Source organism: Mastigoproctus giganteus, chromosome 12 (assembly GCF_048544385.1).
Source record: "Mastigoproctus giganteus isolate SK-2022 chromosome 12, ASM4854438v1, whole genome shotgun sequence".
Classification (NCBI taxonomy): Eukaryota; Metazoa; Arthropoda; class Arachnida; order Uropygi; family Thelyphonidae; genus Mastigoproctus; species Mastigoproctus giganteus.
Window position 1 is genome coordinate 107,828,141 of NC_143586.1, and position 20,030 is coordinate 107,848,170.

The 20,030-nt window shown below is 37.1% G+C and overlaps 1 protein-coding gene across 4 annotated transcripts in view; it reads right to left on the reverse strand.

The window, feature by feature from the left end:
• The window catches only part of LOC150077326 (nitric oxide synthase-interacting protein), a 261,026-nt gene that overhangs the window by 14,171 nt on the left and 226,825 nt on the right, over positions 1-20,030 (reverse strand). For all 4 annotated transcript variants that reach the window (XM_090386806.1, XM_090386807.1, XM_090386804.1 and 1 more), the window contains one exon: positions 18,496-18,604. In XM_090386806.1, the coding sequence (XP_090242932.1) occupies positions 18,496-18,604 (109 nt within the window). The remainder of the gene's footprint in view (positions 1-18,495; positions 18,605-20,030) is intronic.

Consider the following 20,030-nt stretch of genomic DNA (forward strand, 5'->3'; position numbering starts at 1 on the left):
CACCTCAAATTCTCATATGCCCATCAGAATGCTGAGTTGGCACCTAATTTCTTGGCACCCTAGACATCTAGCACGCACACGCACACACACACACACACCCTCCTTGGCTAGATCACGTCCTGTTCCAGAAAGGCCACAAACATTTCACACTTCACACATTTTTTGAGACTGATGTGTTTGGAAAATCGCCCCCTTTGTTTCTCCCCAAGCCACAGCACTCCCGCTAATCTGTGCATGTTGTTTCGCAGTTCTAGCCTGGGTCACGATTTCCATTTAAAAACTATTTAATTAACAATTAAATTTAATACAACTAATAAATTTTATTGATTAACAATAAATAAAATAAATTTTCTGTTTATACTGGCACGCCAACCAAGTCAGTAGAGTTTACAATAAATCGTCAATACAAATATTTATCGTATGTAGTTGTCACAGGCTTGAACCCAGGTCTACTCAAGGAACGCGTGCTATGCACTCTCGCTCCTGACCACTGGGCTAAGTCAGACCTACTATACTAAGCTAACAGATTCCTAATACAGTGCTACATATTACACTATCTAGTTTTAAGTTATACCTTACACTATCAGTTTGAGCTATACATTACGCTATTTTGTATCGATCTAGTATACTACAACAATGGCGGTAAGTTTAACAATATTGGTGCCAACACTGGTACGAGCAATGAGTCGTAACTTACAAAAATTATACGTTAAATTTAAAAAAATAAGCTGATGAACGCTATTAAGTCTATTTAATATATTTTTAGAACACAATGTAGTATGTCAATTAACAAAGAATACAGTAAAAATATCAAAACTACTTATCCCTTTTCAGCAGCCGAAAATCCATAATCTGTTCACCTCTGTGACCTCGAAAAGTTCCACACCTACCAGTACCGCTCAGTCAACTTGAAGATCAAAACATCATGATGATGTTGAGGTGTCACAGGCTGGCTCAACTGGCTTGAGTCTCACTACTGATCACACTTTGCCTGTAAATTCTCTTGATGTCTAGTGTAAATGTTAAGGCAAGTTGCTCTACAAGACTGCCCGAAGTTGAAAAGATTCAGGGTTGTGGAGATTTTTCTGCTGATGATGTGGCTTATCTATGCTTGTGGACCCAGTGATTGTCAACACCACAATGGGCCACATGACAAATCTTGCTGAACTTTCAAAAGTGGCAAACAAACGAGATACTGTTCAAAAAAACATTTCTTTGGGATAAAAGCCATACAAGGTGAGCAATACAAGAGAGAGAGAGAGAGAGAGAGAGTGGTTATTGTATTCACCATCAACAGGGTCAGTTTACTGCTTTGTTTGTAAACTTTTTGCTCCTAAATGTTCCTCATGTTTTGTTGAAAGAGAAGGGTTCAGTGACTGGCAAAATACTAGTGTAATTGCTCATCATGAAAGAAACACTACTCACCGAGACTCTATGCTAACATACTTAATCCATTAGACAGATTGGATGCTAAGTATAGAAGCAGATTTGTTACGCTAAAGTAGTTTTAAGGACTTGATCAAAGACTTTGCAATTAAAAAATCTAGAAGAAAATGTTTTAAGAAGTAAATAAATATAAACCTATAGGTAAATCTTTGCTTATATTTTTTACTGCTATTTAGTGTTTTTGTTAAATAAAAAAAAAAAAAATTTAAAAAACCAAAAGTTTTTATTTATTATAGTTGAGGGGTCTTGCCTGGAAGAAAACTGAAAAAGGGTTATAAATTTTCAAACTCTTATTTCGCATTAAGCACTTATTAAGTCTTGTAAGTTAAACAATGGAGAAGCCAAGGCTGAGGAGGGGGCACCATTGTTGGGCTGTGTTTACGGCATCACTTGGCCTTAATCCAGCACTGCATAAAATATAAGGTTGACTTATATGCCAACCACTACGATACGTTGTTTCAAGCTGAGCTGAATACCTGGGATTCCTGATCTTTAGACAAGTGCATGATAGACTTGAATTAGAGTGTAACTAACTACTTTGCAGTCATTAGATGAAATGGTATGCAGGAGGTTTGAGGCCACCTCATGCACTCTGTCCACAGTTCACAAATGTGCTGCAGGCAAGCCAACTTTTATTGAATATAAGTCCCAAGAAATTTGTCTAGGGTATTACCAGAATGACATTGTGTCTGATCTTTGGCTCTGCCTCAGTGTGAAGATTCCATTTGCAACAGAAATGTAAGCAAACATTCTTATGAGATATGTATTCGAAACCATTAACCACTGTTCAGATATTGAGATGATCAATGGCCTGATGCAATTGTCTTTCAACAAACCTCATGTTGCATGACTGCATAAAGATACTAAAGTCATCAACAAAGACAGCACTGTTCAAAGTTGGAAGCTGTTCAGTAACAGAATTAACTTTGATAACAAAAAACAACATTTAAAACTGGCCCTTGGCTGTATTTCTATTAACTAAAGCACCTTAAGGGATTCAGCATGTGTGGCCTTACAGGAGAATGCAGCAGTAATGGAATTAGGAGGCATTGGTGAGTTTAAAGTAAGGATAACATTTCTAGTGGGGAACTAGATTCCCATCCCTATGCATGAATATTTGTTTTACCTCTGTCACACCTTGCACTTTCAGCTTAGAACAGATTTATTTTTTAGACACAATTTTTGAAGATCCAATTCTGAGTTCACACCATGATATGAATTTAATATCTTATGGGTGGGGTTTACTGTAATTGGAATTCCCCTATAGAGGCAGCTCAAAGCAGTTCTGAATACTTATCACTTTTAGTTTTTATTAAAATACTATCATCATAACCTTTAAGCTTTTATTCAATTTAGGGGAGACTGTCAACATTTCCAATCCATTTTGGATAAAGAAGGTGAAATCTTTTCTATAGTCTTTTCACTAGTGGAATGGATTATTAGGAAGCATGGTGCAGGTCCTGATAGTTCTTCCATTCTGGACCTTTTTGCTGCAGTGTTAATAACATTATCAATGTTATTGTTTTCTGGTGGGGACTGTGTTAGGATCTCAGAAGAGTTTAATTACAAAGATCCATGAGCTGCTTTTTTGTTTCAGTGCCATGCTCCCTAGCCATCACAGAACACAAAGGAACATCCACTTCTGGCAAACAATAAATGCACTCAGGAAACACCAGGAGTATCTAAGTACCAGACCCACACATCTGCCAGCATGAATCTTGTCCCTCAGACCACGAGGGTAGGGACACAACATTACAGCTGACTCCTGCAGGCAAATCCACTAGCCAATTAATACTGAGCAAACCATCTCAGGATCTTGTGTCTTGTCAAAGTAGGGGAAAAGTAGTGTTGAAGCTAGGTCCCTCAACTAACAGGATTTCTGAATTGACACTCTTTCTGAATTCATCCATTAGTTGCAATGCATGGCAAACAGGCTGGATTCCTCTGATGTTAGCCTGAAACCTAGGCTGTAGGTGTTGGATCAAGTGATGCTGATCTGGACAACCAGCAGCATTACTGGTAAGGTTGCAGTAGGAAAATAATTTTGAAAGCAGTAAGAAAAGCTCATACTTGTTAGCAATTCAGTTTGTCTCGTTTGGGATTACAAATGCCAAAAACTAAAAAAATTTTCTTCAATGCTAATCTACAAATTATAAAATTAAATCATGTGGATGATACTACAGAAATACCTCGCAGAGTGCGGTTAATTCGTGCCAAAAAAATACTGCGCTATGCGAAACCGCACTGATTGAAGTATTATTAGTATGTATTTTAGCGTAATGTGTTCCGACAATTTGATTATATGGGTCGAGTTGCTAAAATATATAGGTGTTTGTTTACTATAAATTGATGCACATGAAGTTCTTGCAAAAAAATAAACTAAAATGATAAGAATGAAAAATACTAGTAAGTACAGTACAAATAATTTTTATTGCAGTATGTACATACTAAGAAAAGATAAGTTAAGTATGTACTGTATTTTTATTTTGAAAAATAACTGATCAGCTTAGTTTGCACAGTTTTTTCTTCTTTTCTGCATACATCTCTTTATAACATCGAATGTCATTTTGCAATGCCTGCCTTACTTTCATACCTCGTTCGTTGTTTGGATCTGCTGTAATTATCAATTCACAAACTTCATCTACTTTAGCAATCAATGTTGACAATTCACCAATTGTGAATTCTTTTGTGGATGTAACATTTTCTTCTTCTTCTTCTTGATTTTCTTCTTCATATAAGCGTTGCTGCTCCATTTCCACAAGTGTTTCATCAGCGAGGTCATCGGAATGAGAGTCAATGCACTGACACACACTGCCACAATCCATGGTTTCAAATCCAAGATGATCTCTCCCAAGCTGCACAATGTTTTCAGAAACTGTTTTGATTTGAGATTCAAAACTGGTACAATTAACATTGGTGCAATTTGGTAAAAGACTTTTCCAAACAGCTCTCATGTTGTTTGCAGTTACTTCAAGCCATGATTCACATGTTTTCAATGGCATTTCAGATATTGTAATGTTTCCAAAATTCGCATAAAGATATGACATTTTCTCCCATCGTTACATTAATGGCTTGTCCAAAGGTACGTCTTAAAAAGTCTTAAATGTGGCAATGACGCCCTGATCCATTGGTTGTAACAAAGAAGTTGTATTCAGTGGCAGAAAAGTAACATTGACATAAGTAGGATGACCTGGCACATTGTCTAATAGTAACAGAATTTTAAAGTCCATGTTATTGTCTTTGCAATAGCGTTTAACTGTAGGGCAAAAATAATTTACAAACTAATCTTCAAAGAACAGTTTCCTTACCCAGGCTTTCCTATTTGACTGACATATAACAGGAAGAGTATTTTTTGAAAAGGTTTTTAGAGCTGTTGGATTTTCTGATTTATATACCAGCATGAGCTTTAATTTAAAGTCACTAGATGCATTTCCACTTAGTAAAAGGGTTAATCAATCTTTGGCAGCTTTATATCCTGGTTGGGTTGATTCTTTTTCTACCAAATAAGGGCGTGACAGCATCTTCTTCCAAAATAATGCCATTTTGTCCACGTTGAAAATTTGTTCATCCTTGTAACCATTATCTTCAATCAGTTTCTTATAGTTCATCACAAAATCTTGCAGCTGCTTCACTGTCACTCTCACCACTAAGTCGAACATTGTGGAGCCCTATACATTTTTTAAACCTGTAAACCCAACCATAGCTTGCACAAAAACTTTCTTCTTCCTTGCCATTTCCTTTTGTTAGTGAATAGAGACTGCTTGCTTCAGCTTGAATCGTTACCTGACTTAAAGGAATTCTTTTCTGGTTACAGTCTTCAATCCATAACATTAACACACATTCCATATTATCCATTTCAGAGCTACGATTTTTAGCAATAATTTTTGACATATAAGATGCTGTTGCCATTCTATGTTCTTTTATTTTGACTTTATTCTCTAGAAGCATTCGTACCAATGATTCATTCATATTCTTGTCCAGTGATATCTTAGCAGAATGGTACCCAAGAAGAGCTAGAAGAAAACTTGGAAGACAACAACGGAGATGGACATATGAAATCCACGAGTTTGTGGGTAGTACATGGATGGCTATTGCACAAAACAGAAGGAACTGGAAAGTTGCTGGAGAGGTCTTCATCCTGCAGTGGATTGAAAATGGCTGATGATGATCTTAGCATTTTCATATTGTTTTATAATTTCTAGTTTATCATCTAGTGTCAATCGTTTACATTTAGAAGAACACTCAGCATCATTACATTTCTTCTTTCCACCTATATTTGCATATAAAGGTGTAACATTTTTAAAAAATAACCTTTAATAAAAATATACAGCGAAAAATATTTGTACAGCTTACGCACAGTCAACACCTCACTGCTTGGAATCTAGAGTGATTACTAATGTATGAATACTAGAAGAGTCTGTATATAATGGGAGTTGCGACAATAGTTCAGCATTGCCTTGAATCCATAACGCATTGGGCTATGTAGTAGTAGTAGTAGTGGCACATGATGCAAGAAAGCAAGTGTAGGAGCTTATGCAGCATCAGCCAAAAAAAAAAAAAAAAAAAAATCACACCATTCCCTCCAAATGCCTGTCCAGTTCCTCCTTAAATTTATTTAACCTATCAACTTCTACAACGACAGATGGAAGTTTGTTCCAGCAATTAACCACCCGCTGGCTAAAGGCAAATTTCCGCACATCTATTCTACATCTGTCCTTTCTTAATTTGAACTTATGTCCCCGTAGGTTCGTAATCTGAACAAGTGGAAGGATCCCATCAGAATTCAGCGTGCTCAACCCATTCAAGGCCTTATAGACCTCAATCAGATCACCGCGCAGGTGCCTAGTCTCCAGCCACTGCAATTTGCAGAACTTAAGCCTCTCTTGGTAAGAGAATCCCTTCATTGCCCTCACCAATCGTGTTGCTCTTCTCTGTACACGCTCAAGCAAATCTACATCCTTCCTAAAATGAGGCCTCCAGACCTGTACGCAGTACTCAAGGCGTGGCCTGACCATTGCCTTATACAGAGGGACAATCACCTCCTTTTCCCTGCTAGCAAAATTCCTATATATCATTGACAAAACCCCATGACCCGCCCTAGCAGCCTGTCTGCACTGCTCAGAAAACTTCATATCTGACTGCACAATTACTCCCAGGTCTTTTTCATTTTCTACCACCTTAAGTGTAGTACCACACAGTTGGTACGTTTCTCTGGGGTTACTTCTACCCATATGCAGTACTTTGCATTTGTCAAGGTTGAACTTCAGTTGCCACTTCTTAGCCCATCTGCCCAAATTATCTAGATCCTGTTGCAGTAGCACACTGCCATTACTGTCATTAACAACCCTGCCAACCTTTGTGTCATCTGCAAACTTCGACATTAAGCCTGATATACCTTCATCAATATCATTGATAAATACACAAAACAACAGTGGACCCAACACCGAACCCTGTGGGACTCCACTAATAACATTAGTCCAAGAAGAGCAGCACCCATTGATTACCACCCTCTGTCTTCTCCCACTTAACCATCCTTTTATCCATTGTAGCAACTTACCCTTAATACCATTCTGCTCCAATTTGTACAGTAGTCTTCCATGCGCAACAGTATCAAAAGCTTTCCTGAAATCCAAGTATATGATATCAAAATTATTTTTTGCATCCAGTTCCTTTGTGACCACATCATAATAACCAATCAAATTTGTCAGACAAGACTTTCCCTTAACAAACCCATGCTGTGTTTGAATTATTGCTGCAGTCTTGTCTAGATGATCCTGCAATGCATCTTTAACCAGCGACTCCATTATTTTACCCGGAACAGAAGTTAAACTAACTGGTCTGTAATTACTCGTGTCACCCTTCGATCCCCCTTTGTCAATTGGGGATACATTTGTACATCTCCAGTCCGTGGGAACTTCCCCTCAGTCCAAGGATGCTCTCATAATTATGGCTAAGGGTTTGCTTAGCCGCCTCCTTTAATATAACTGGATAGATCCCATCCACCCCAGGTGCTTTTCTTATGTTTAACTTCAACAATTTCTCCTCCACTATGCTCTCAGTTATTACAAAATCATTAATTATCCTGCTACAATTTGATAACCTTCTGCCATTTTCAAACCTTAATAATTCCTCACGTGTGAATGTAGATGCAAAATACTCATTCAGTTTGTTTGCTATCTGAGCAGGATCATCAACAGTCGAACCATTGATGTCAAGTGGACCAATCATATTCAACCCCTTCCTTTTAGAGTTTATATAAGTAAAGAAATCCTTGCTGTTTTTCTTAGCATCTTTTGCCAAAGATTTCTCGTAATCCGCCTTCACCTGCCGAACCTCCTGTCTACAAAGCAACGTACTCTATGAGCTGGCTGCCATCAGAATATCACTACCCACTGGCATTACAATACATACATACATATCAAATGTATTAGTGCGTAATGCAGTTAATTTTTTTTCAATTTGTAAACCGAGCTATAGCGAAATCCGTGCTGTTCGAAACCACGCTATGCAAGGTATTCCTGTACTATCATAATTTAAATAATAGCACTATAAAAAAAAAAAAAAAAACATAAGAGCTGTTTTTATTTTTCTTCTTTTTTTTTTGTAATTTTTGTTACAATTCTAGTATGATATGATTTTTAGCACTAATTTCAAATGCTGGGCAGTGAAATCAAAATAGCAATAAATTAACATTTAAAAGCATAAATGCTTTTAAATGTTCATTTTTACAAAAATTCAAAATTTAAGTGTATCTAAGTGTATCCTATTCGTCTATTTAAGTGTATCCTATTCCTGTTAAAAACAGTCTGTCCTGTCTACAAAGAAACGTACTCTATGAGCTGGCTGCCATCAGAATATCACTACCCACTGCTCAAGCATGTTCAGAAAACTGACTGCCACAAGCATTCCAGCAACTCTGCCAATGGCTCATCACTGAATACTTCTCATTTTGAATTTGCTGGTGGTAACATCATCCACTGGTTTCACTGCACAGAATTTAAAGACTATCTGAGACCACTATAGTCACTATTAACAGTCAAAGCCCTTGACTTGATCAGCAATACAAATATACATGCATCTGGTTTTACTTTTAGTTACCCTACTACAGCCCATGTATTTAATTGTTCCATGATGACTCACAGCAGGACTTGAAATCCCAACACCTTATTTTCAGGGCTATTACATGTTTCAATAGAAGCAGTGTAAGCAATTACATCTCTGCCTGTGACTGCTGTTAATCTATCAATCAGTGTATCTCCTCCTAGTCAGCAGCAAATAATCTTGCACCCCCGTCTATTTAAGTGTATCCTATTCCTGTTAAAAACAGTCTGTCGTGTTAACAAGTACAAACCACGCTTAGGAAATTCTACTGCATGAACCTTGCAAAGTGCTCCAGGGCTGAACTGATTGACAAGGCTCTCATCATGTACTCCTCCTATCTAAACAGCTAGTAAGCTAGTACCTGTTTATATCCTTAAAAAAACAAATGCATAATCAGAGAAGGCATACAAGATTATGAGGAGCCAGAGAACCTTATTTTTGTGTGAAATAAATTGCGCTCTACTTCTGTTACACTCATTGTATTATTATTATTATTAACTTTATTTATTATTATTTTTTGCATTTTTAGTAAATCTGCAGTTTTTTTGTAATCATGCTACAATCATTCACAACTATGTGACATCACTCTTATCAATATTACTCATGTGCAAGACCCTGATTATGTGGTCGTCAACTGTTTTCCCTGAAAATGTTTTATTTGAAAGCAAGGAATTCAAAAGTTTATTTTTTAAACAATGAAGTCTTGCTGTTTTAATATTTTTTATGTTAAATACAGCACTTTTTTTAATACAACTAGATTTTTGTAAATGCTATTTAATTCACGGATGTTAAAGTTAGAAATGCATTTAGAAAAATATACAAATTTTACAAAATTTTACAAAAATGTTTTTTACATTTTTTTTGTAATAAACTAATGCCTACTTAATAGTTCATTTATCTAATTTTTTATATGGATAAAAATTAGGTAAATTTAAGGTTCACTTAATACCACAGTTGGCTTATAACATGAGTAGTAATGTTCTCCAATATCTGTGTTATATAAGTGTGTACTTGTTTTTTTTGGACTGATGGCACTGCTAACAGACAATCAATTTCTTGTAGATGATATCAGTGTATCATGAAATTTTAAGAGATATCAGACATTGTTTTACAGACATATAGGTTATTGCAAATGCATCATGTCTATATGCAGTAAACTATATTAATTATATACTCAGTTAATATAGCGGTTAGCATTAGCATTATAGTAGAGGCATACGATGCAAGAAAGCAAGCCTATGCAGCATCAGTCAAAAAAAAAACCCTACCATTTCACACTTCCATTTGTTCTAAATGCCGATCCAGCTCGGCCTTAAATTTATTTAGGCTATCAACTTCCACAACAAAAGATGGAAGTCTGTTCCACCAATCAACTACCTGCTGCTAAAGGCAAATTTCCTACATCAATTCTACAACTGTCTTTCCTCAATCTGAATCTGTACACCCTCAGGTTCTTAATCTGAGCAAGAGGAAAAATTCCATCAGCATTCACCTTGCTCAACCCATTCAAGGCCATATACATCTCAATCAGATCCTACTCTCCAGGAATTGCAATTTGCAGAACTTAAGCCTTTCTTGGTAAGAACGCCCTGCGTTCCCCTCACCAATTATGCTGCCCTTTCTTTGTACTCGTTCTAGCAACTCTACATCCTTCCTATAATGAGGCCTCCAGATACTGTACACAGTACTCTAGGTGTGGCCTGACCATTGCCTTGTATAACGGGATAATCACCTCCCTGTCTCTGCTAGCAAAATTGCAATGTATCATTGACAAGACTCCATGACCTACCCTGGCAGCCCGTGTGCATGCTCAGCAAACTTCATATTTGACTGCACAATTACCCCCAGGTCTTTTTCACTTTCCACTTCCCTGAGTGTAGTACCACACAGTTGGTACATTTCTCTTCGGTTATCACTACTCGTATGCAGTACTTTACATTTGTCAATGTTAAACTTCAATTGCCACTTCTCAGCCCATTTGCCCAACTTATCTAGATCCAGTTGGAGTAGCATACTGTCTTTACTGTCCTTAACAACCCTGCCAACCTTTGTATCATCTGCAAACTTGGGCATTAATCCTGATATACTTCATCAATATCATTGACATATATATACAAAACAACAATGAGCCGAACAACAACAACACCGAACTCTGGGGAACTCCACTAATAACATTAGTCCACGAAGAGCAGCGTCTGTTGATTACCACCCTCGGTCTTCTCCCACTCAACCACCCTTTTATCCATTGTAGCAACTTACCCTTAATACCATTCTGCTCCAATTTGTACTTACAATAGTCTTCCATGTTCAACTGTCAAAAGCTTTCCTGAAATCAAAGTATACGATATCAAAATTATTTTTGGCATTCAGTTCCTTTGTGACCACATCATCATCATCATCATCATCATCATCATCAGCCATTTTCAATCCACTGCAGGATGAAGGCCTCTCCAGCAACTTTCCAGTTCCTTCTGTTTTGAGCACTGGCCATCCATTTACTACCCAAAAACTCATGAATTTCATCTAACCATCTCCGCCTTTGTCTTCCAGGTTTTCTTCTAGCTCCTCTTGGGTACCATTCTGTTATTTTCTTAGTCCATCTGTCATCATGTCTTCGAGCTATGTGTCCTGCCCAAGACCATTTTAGTTCTTTAGTTTTGATAAGAATGTCCTTTACTTGAGTTTGCTGCCTAATCCATGTGTTTCTCTTCTTATCTAACAGTCTGATTCCCAATATAATTCGTTCCATTCTTCGCTGTGTAGTTCTCAGCTTCTCTTCCATTCTTTTGGTGAGTGCCCAAGTTTCACTTCCATAAGTCATGGTGGGGAGTATACATTGATTCATTATTTTACATTTCAGACAAACTGGGATATTGCTCTTCAGTATGTGAGTATATTTCCTGAATGCTATCCATCCAAAATTTATTCTTCTCTTGACTTCCAGCCATTTATCATTATTACAGCTAATAACTTGTCCCAGATAAGTATATGACTCCACCTTTTCAATTACTGCTCCTTCAATCATTATTTCCCTTTCCGTGGCATACTTGTTCATCATTACTTTTGTTTTAGCCATATTCATCTTTAGTCCAAAATCCTTACGAACTGTGCATAACTGATTAAGATTTTCCTCTAATTCTTTGGGATCGTGGCTTATAACCACAATGTCATCTGCAAATCTTAAATGGTTTAGGTACTCTCCATTCACATTGACTCCTTTCTGTGACCAGTCTAATCTTCTGAAAGCTTCCTCAAGGGTAGCAGTAAACAGCTTTGGAGATATTGTGTCTCCTTGTCGAACTCCTTTCTCGATTTTAAATTTGCTACTGTCTTTGTCTAGTCTAATAAAGGAGGTCGCACTCTCATATATTTTCTTCAAAATCATAATATATGGGGTATCTATGCCTTGTCTTTCCTGTGCCCGAAACATTGCCTTATGCTGTATGGAGTCAAATGCCTTTTCATAATCCACAAATGCCAGGCATAATGGTGTTTTATATTCATTTGCCTTCTCCATTAGCTGTGATATTACGTGAAGGTGATCTATAGTTGAGAATCCTGTCCTAAAGCCAGCTTGCTCTTTCGGTTGATTCTCATCAAGTATTCTTTCTAATCTGTTAGTAATGACCCTTGTGAACAACTTGTAGATGTGGGATAACAAGCTAATTGGTCTATAATTTCCGATTTCTGATTTATCTCCTTTCTTATGCAGCAAAACTATGATTGCATTATTCCACTGCTTAGGCGTCACACCTTTTCTAATGCACTTTGTGAAGAGCCTTGCCAGTTTTTGTGTTATGTCTCTTCCTCCCAATTTTAACAACTCTACAGTAACTTCATCTTCCCCCGGGGTTTTCCGATTCTTCATTTTCTTCAATGCATGTTCTACCTCATCAGGAAGAATATCGGGTATGTCGTATGTGTTGCTACTTTGCAATCCATCTTCCCCACCGGTGGTATCATTCCCTCGCTCCTTGTATAAATCTCTATAGTAGTCTTCTGCTATTTGAATTATGCCTTCTCTGCTGTTTATAAGTACACCATCGCTATTCTTCAGTTTCAGTATCATTTGTCTTTCTGTATTACTGCTCATGGCTGCTGATTTAAATCCTTTGTTTTCCCTTAATGCTTGTTCCACTTTTCTTGTGTTAAATTTTCTTATGTCCTCTCTGAGTCTCTTTCTAATGGCTTTGCATAACTCAGTTATACTCAATTTACTCCCTGTCAGTGTTTTTCTTGCTCTTCATTCGTCGTCTTCGGTTCATCATGACAAGTGTTTTTTTGACTAATTTTTTCTTCTTTAGATTTCTGTTTCCCTATAGGTTTCTTGGGCTTTATCACTTTCAGAAAGTTGTAATATTCCTCGTCGATATCTTGGTCCTGAGCAGTCTGCAGAAGCTCAACCTTGTTCTTAAGTTCCAGTACATACTGCTTTTTCTCCTCCTCTGTTATCTCAAAGACCTTTGTATTATTTACACGAGTCAGTTTTTTCCTTTCCTTTCCTACATCTATATCAAGTGTATATCTTACCATTCTGTGATCACTTCCAACATTTACCTTATTCAGGATGGTAACATCATTCACAATATATCTTCTGTTAGTGAGGATGAAGTCGATTTCATTAGTTGTTAATCCATTTGGACTCATCCATGTCCACTTTCTGTTCACCCTTTTCTTGAAAAAAAGTGTTCATTACTGACAGTCCTTGAGATTCTGCAAATTCCACAAGTCTTTCACCTCTTTTATTTCTTTCACCAATTCCAAAATTTCCTATAGTTCCTCTTTCTGCGCTGTTTTGCCTTTTTCCAACCTTAGCATTGAAGTCCCCCATAATAATAGTGTAGTGGGTTTTCTGCTCATCTAGAAGACTCTCAATTTCGGTGTACATTTCTTCAACCTCTTCATCATCATGGCTCGACGTTGGTGCATAAATCATTATAATCTTTAGCTTGTACCTCTTAGAAATCTTGAGTATTAGTCTTGACACCCTTGGTGATGTACTTTTGAATTCCAAAATGTTTTTAAAATCTTTATGGACCAGAAACCCAACTCCACCTTCACTCCTTTCACTGTTTCCATTGGTGTACAGCAGATTTCCACTTGATAAACTTATAAGTGATTCATTTTTTCTTCTTGTTTCAGCCAAACCGATGATATTCCAATTCACATTTTCTAATTCTAATATCCTGTCTTCACCGATGAGTGATCGTACATTATAACAGGCCAAGTTCAGTTTCTGTGCATGGCAGCCTGGTCGTACCCAGAGATTCTTAGCACCCTCTGCTTCCACTCTGATCCTCTCGCTGCCGTAAGAGGGAGAGTGGAAGCTGCTGGGGACTGAGGGCCATTTGTATTGTTGTGCTCTCATATGCTGGAGGGTTTGGTCTTTTCCTCTTCACGCTGACCAGGCATCTTGAAGAGAACCATTCTACACATTCGTTGCCACCTAAGTGACATAACAGGGCTTACCATCGAGAAGGTGTGCATGAGTGGATTTTAGGGAGGCAGGCCAACCGGACTTCTCCTAAATCTTCTGTAATAGAGAGATATTGGATTCATCAGTGTTTTAGGCTGAGTGTCTGATAACACGCAGGATACCTGTTCCCCTCTTAGCCCCGATTGGACCACATCCTAGTATCCAATCAAAATGGTCAGACAAGGCCAACCTTTAACAAACATATGCTGTGTCTTAACTTTTACTGCAGTCTTGTCTAGATGATCCTGAAATGCTTCATTAACCAGTGATTATTTTCCCCAGAACACAAGGTAAACTAACAGGTCTATAGTTACCTGTGTCACCTTTTGAACTCTTTGTGTGCAAAACATTGCACACCTCCAGTCCATGGGGACTTCCCCTGAGTCCAAGGAAGCTCTCATAATTATTGCTAAGGGTTTCCTTACTTCCTTTGCTGCCTCCTTTAATATGTCTGGATAGATCCCATCCATCCCAGGTGCCTTCCTTATGTTTAACTTCAACTATTTCTCCTCCACTTTGCTCTCAGTTATTACAAAATCACTTAGCTGCTTGCTAGAGTTTGATAAACTTCTGCCACTCCTCTCACTGAATAACTCCTCATGCGTGCATGTAGATGCAAAATACTCATTGAGTTTATCAGCTACCTGAGCATGATCATCAATAGTCAACTCATTTACATTAAGTGGTCCAATCTAATTCATCCCTTTCTTTCTAGAGTTCACATAAGTAAAGAACTCTTTGCTGTTTTTCTTTGCATCCTTTGCCAAAGATTTCTCATAATCTGCCTTCGCCTGCCTAACCCCCTTTGTGACTTGATTACAGGCTAGCTTATATCTGCCAAAGGCTTCTGTGTCACCTGATACCTTATATGCATCCCATACATTTTTATTCTCTGCCACGAGCCTCATTAATTCATCTGACATCCATTTAGGCCTAAACCTTGAACAGTATTTCTTATCTTCTATATCTCCTTCTTTTCAGGCTTGTCATAAATACAACTGCTAGCAGATTGCATTTATGTGCCTCATGCCATAATGAATGGAAATTTCCATTGGCTGTGGGCAGCATATGGACCTCAGTCACTCCACTACTGTTTCAAATAAAAATGTTTACAGTTTCAAACTTAACTTCTCAAATGGCAGTACATGGGCCACTTCGGATTAGTACAGGCATATGAAGCAAGAAAGCAAGCGTATATAGCATCAGCAAGGTTATATAGTTTGTCCAGTTCTTCATTGAATTTATTTAAGCTGTCAACTTCCACAATGACCGATGGAAGTTTGTTCCAGTAATCAACCACCCGCTGGCTAAATGCAAGTTTCTGCACATCAATTTTACAACTGTCTTTCCTCAACTTGAATTTATGCTCCCTCAGGTGTGCAATCTAAGCAAGAGAAAGAATCCCATCAGCATTGAGCTTGTTCAAACCATTCAAGGTCTTATACATCTTAATCAGATCACCTCACAGGTGCCTAGTCTCCCGATGTTGTAATTTGTAGAACTTAAGTTGTTCTTGGTAAGAGCAAGGTACAAGTTTAATAAATAAGAATTTGTTTTCATAGAAGTTATTTTGAATTTGCCGCCAAGCCGAGAACAGCTAAGTTGTTGTTTGTTGTTTGTTTTTATTTGGTTTTTAGGAGCATTAGCAACTAAGGCCATATTGCTCCGGGGATATGCGGTGGTCATTCCCTGACCTTTCCGCATCCTCCGTATTTGGTGGGCACGGGCTCGAACCCCGGTCTAATCAAGAAGCGTGTGCTACGCACTGCTGCTCCTGCCCACGGAGGCGCCCTAAGTTGTTGTAATTACCGATATTACCATTAGAGCGTAGTACTTCTTGTCATGATGAAAGTCACTTCTTGAGCGCTGCTATCTACCTGGTTGCCAATATAGCCATTTTATAACTGAATGTAAATGTTTGAAATCCAAACAATTTTCAACACCAGACTAGCTTTTGAAAAAAATGGAAAATTCGTTTCAGAATTCCTCTTTCAGAATTTGTGTCATATAATCAGTAGGCTTTTAAACCAATTGTTCGTATAAATGAAACAAAATTCATTTTGTTCCATTTTTTTAAAATCTTTATCAGATGGTGACATTGTATCTAGCAAGCTGTGACTGAGTTCATGCAAACTGTATTATGTTTTATTTATGCATTTTACATGGTGTCTAATTTAATTACATACCTCTTTTTTTTTTTTTATTCAATTTCAGCAAAAAATGTTGTTCCCCAAATGAAGAAAAGTCGTCAGTTTAAAACAGAATGACTTTTGTTTAATACTACTTAATAATAATTTACCCGTGTGTTTAATCTGTAATAAAGTCGTCAGTTGTTAAAGTAAGTTTTTTTTTTTTTTTTTTATATGAAAACCCCAAACACGAAAGGCATCAAAACCTATAGCACTTAGTACCGTGCATGGGTTGAAGGAGAAGTATGGGGGGGGGGGGATGCCGGAAACTTTGCTCTAGAGACTAAACATGGGTTTCACCACTTCAAGCCTCCAATAAGCAAAGTGGTGGTATTTCACCGGCTGATGAAAGCCATCTACCACCTAAGTAATCTGAAATGACATTTGAGACAAAGGATGATGATTTTCATGTAAAATTTCCCCCACACACAAAATACAAATAAAGTAAGCTAGATAACCTAAAAGCACCATACAAGCAGGCCAATTCTGCATCACAAGAAAAATGTGCGGAAGCTTCTTTGAGAATATTGTGGATTCTACTAAGAAAAAGCTACACTTCACTCACACTGAGACAATGCGTATTAGAAACAGCAAAAGTATTAGAGGGGGGAACGAAACAGTTAAAAAGTTTCAACACATTCCTTTATCAAATGATACAGCTACATGACTTTTCTTTAGCCATTGTACAGATACAGCCCAGCTTACAGTTTTTGTGAGATTCTTTAATGGTAATGTATTTGTTGAAGACCTGTTGAGACTAATAACTCTATATGGAAGGACAACAGGAGAAGTAATATGTGATAAAGTTTTAAAATTATCCAAGGAACTGAAGATGTGTTTCCATTACAACAGATGGAGCTCCAACCATGATAGGTGAAAGCAATGGACTTGTTGGCAGGCTTAAAAAAACAAAACACAATCTTATTTCCTGTTACTGTACAAAACTGAGTGGGAATTTTCACTTTTTCCTGACTGAAATGACCAAATTAGTTAATTTGCTGTGATAAAAATTAGCACTGTCACACAGGCAGCTAAAATGGTTTTTAAAAGATGCTGAGTTTCCTGATCTGGTTGCTTTGCAACGTGAGATGATTAAGCAAGGGAAGAATGTTTAAAAGGATATAGAATTTAAGAAGTGAAATTTTGAGTTTTTTGCAGATTGAAGACAGTGATAAAACTAAATATTACACTGTTTTGAGGGAGGCACACCAACTTTCCAATCTAGCATTTTTGGATGATATTTTTTCTTAAATTAATGATCTAAACTTTTGTCTCTAAGAAAAAGATAAAAACATCAGTGAATTCTGTGAGTCTATCTTAAGTTTCAAAAAGAAACTTAAGCTTTTCATTCAAAATGTAAGAAGTAATGAATTTATTTTCTTCACTCCACAAAATTTTCAAGATTAACTGATAAGTATGAAAATCCATAGCCGAGTGGTCAGGAGCGGGAGTGCAGTGGCACATGCTCTTTGAGTAGAGGGTTCAAGCCCCCGACTGCTGAATACGGTCGATCTGCCAACCCGCACTGGACCAGCGTGGCAGATTATGGTCCATTTCCCTCAGCATGAATTGTTGAGGAGGCTTCCATCCTGCAGTGGGTTGATAATGGCTGCACTTTACCTTTTTTTTTTTTATGAAACTGATAATAACATTAGAATTCCTAAATAAACTTAAAAGTCCAATCATAGATTAAAAAATCCAGGCGGACAGAGTGTGCTACGATTTACAGTCAACCTTCTATCAGTAGAAATCACATCTGAATGGACACAGGAAATAAAAGAATGGTTTTAAATAGATGAGGCACAGTTTAAACCGAAATGTGTGAATTTACAACAAAATTAAGTGTTACTGAATTATTTAAGTCTACTCACTACACAAAATTTTGGACAGAGCTGCACACCAACGATGAATACCCTGAAGTCACAACAGTGGCTATAAAAATTTTAACAATATTTAGGTCAACCTGGATTTGTGAAAGTGCTTTGAGCTCATTAACATTCATCAGGTCAAGACACAGGAGCTCACTTACTGATGAAAATACAGAACACCACCTGCAAATCACATGCACAGCTTGTGCACGCAACTTGCAGGAAGTGCCTTGTCATATAATAACTACAAGAATATGACGAGGAACAATAAGTATCACTTTTCCCACTGATGATGATGATGATTGGCCCACCAGAGATTCAACAGGCAAGGTTAGTGGCCATTTACTATAATTTACTTGAGAAACCTGGACCTATATAATCTATACTATATATTTAATAATCTAGTGAAACTTACTCTTTGTAACAGTATAATGTCTTTTTCTGTCAGCTTGTGACCATTTGTGGGATCAGTCATATCCTTTTTTATAATCTTTTCTATACATTCCATAGTGACAACATTTCCACTAAAAGAAAAATATATGGTTTTCACTGAAAGTTATAATTTATTTAAACTACACAGATGATTAATAGATTAATGTCACTTTAACCCAGTAAACAAGTATCTCATTCATACATGAATTTTTCAAAAATGAAAAGTCACCAGCAACTTCCTTTCAAGTAATCCTTTTCCTCTAAGATTCTTGTTTGTATTTAATGTAATCATCAGACAATTAGGCAGTATTACATTGTGAAAAAGATACTTGATATATATAACCCTGAAGGACATGTACAAAGTGTTCAAGATCCCACATGAATTTCAGAAATTGTGCTTTACATCTACTTCATCTGCACAGTTAAAACTTCCAATTCCTTTAAAAAAAGTTATTCTCTTTGATTTTTCCAATGAAAATTACAGAAATTTCTAGTAGTTATAGTGCAAACAGGAAAAATGCAGGATCAAGTATGAAACCTGCTATAGTCCTGATGATGGAACTTTTATTATTATTATTTATTTATTTATTGTACTATGCAGTCACAGCTAGCTTTCAGGAGCTTCTCCTACAGGCTTTTAGAGAAATTGTGGAGGATCCAAACCTGATGACTGTGGACCAAATCTGGAACAAGGCCCAGATAGAGATTATGGAGGGAGGAGAAGAAATTCTAGGGAAGACCAAAGGAGGAAAAAAAATTCTTTCCTCCTTTGGTCTTCTCTAAAAACTCCTTTTACATTGGTTCTACCCAAAATTATCTTTCAATGCATTTACAACAACACCAGGTATCTGTGAGGGCGAAAGAACAGGTGCATCTGAACTTTCCTTTCATGCCATCCAGGAGAACCATGTTTTTCTTTTTAATGAGGCTAAAGTAATTAATACACAAAATGAATACATAAAACTGTTAATAGCTGAAACACTTGAAATGAAACTAAACTGTAATTCTATAAATGTGCGGAGACCATACACTATTTCGGACTCATGGGCTTTACGCGCATGTGTAAACAGCGCAATTCACATTGGTTAACAAAAATAATCTTGTCGCGGTGCACTAATTTTAAAGTATAAGAGAGTGGATATTGTTTAAATTATCCCTTTACTTCTTGCGAGCACGTTCATAACTGAAATACCTTGTCATGTATAAAGAAGTCTAGTCAAATATATTTTAGCATTAGCATTAGTAGAGCCATTTGATGCAAGAAAGCAAGCTTATGCAGCATCAGCCAAAAAAAAAAAAAAAAAAAAACAACTTCCACTTCACCCCTCTGTTCGTTCAAAATACCTGTCCAGCTGAGCCTTAAACTTATTTTAAACAAGCTATAACTGAAGTCTTGTCTAGGTGATCCTGCAGTGCTTCTTTAACCAATGCCTCTATTAATTTTCCTGGAACACAAGTTAAACTCACAGGTCTATAATTACTTGTGTCAGCCTTTGATCCTCCTTTGTGAATTTAGGT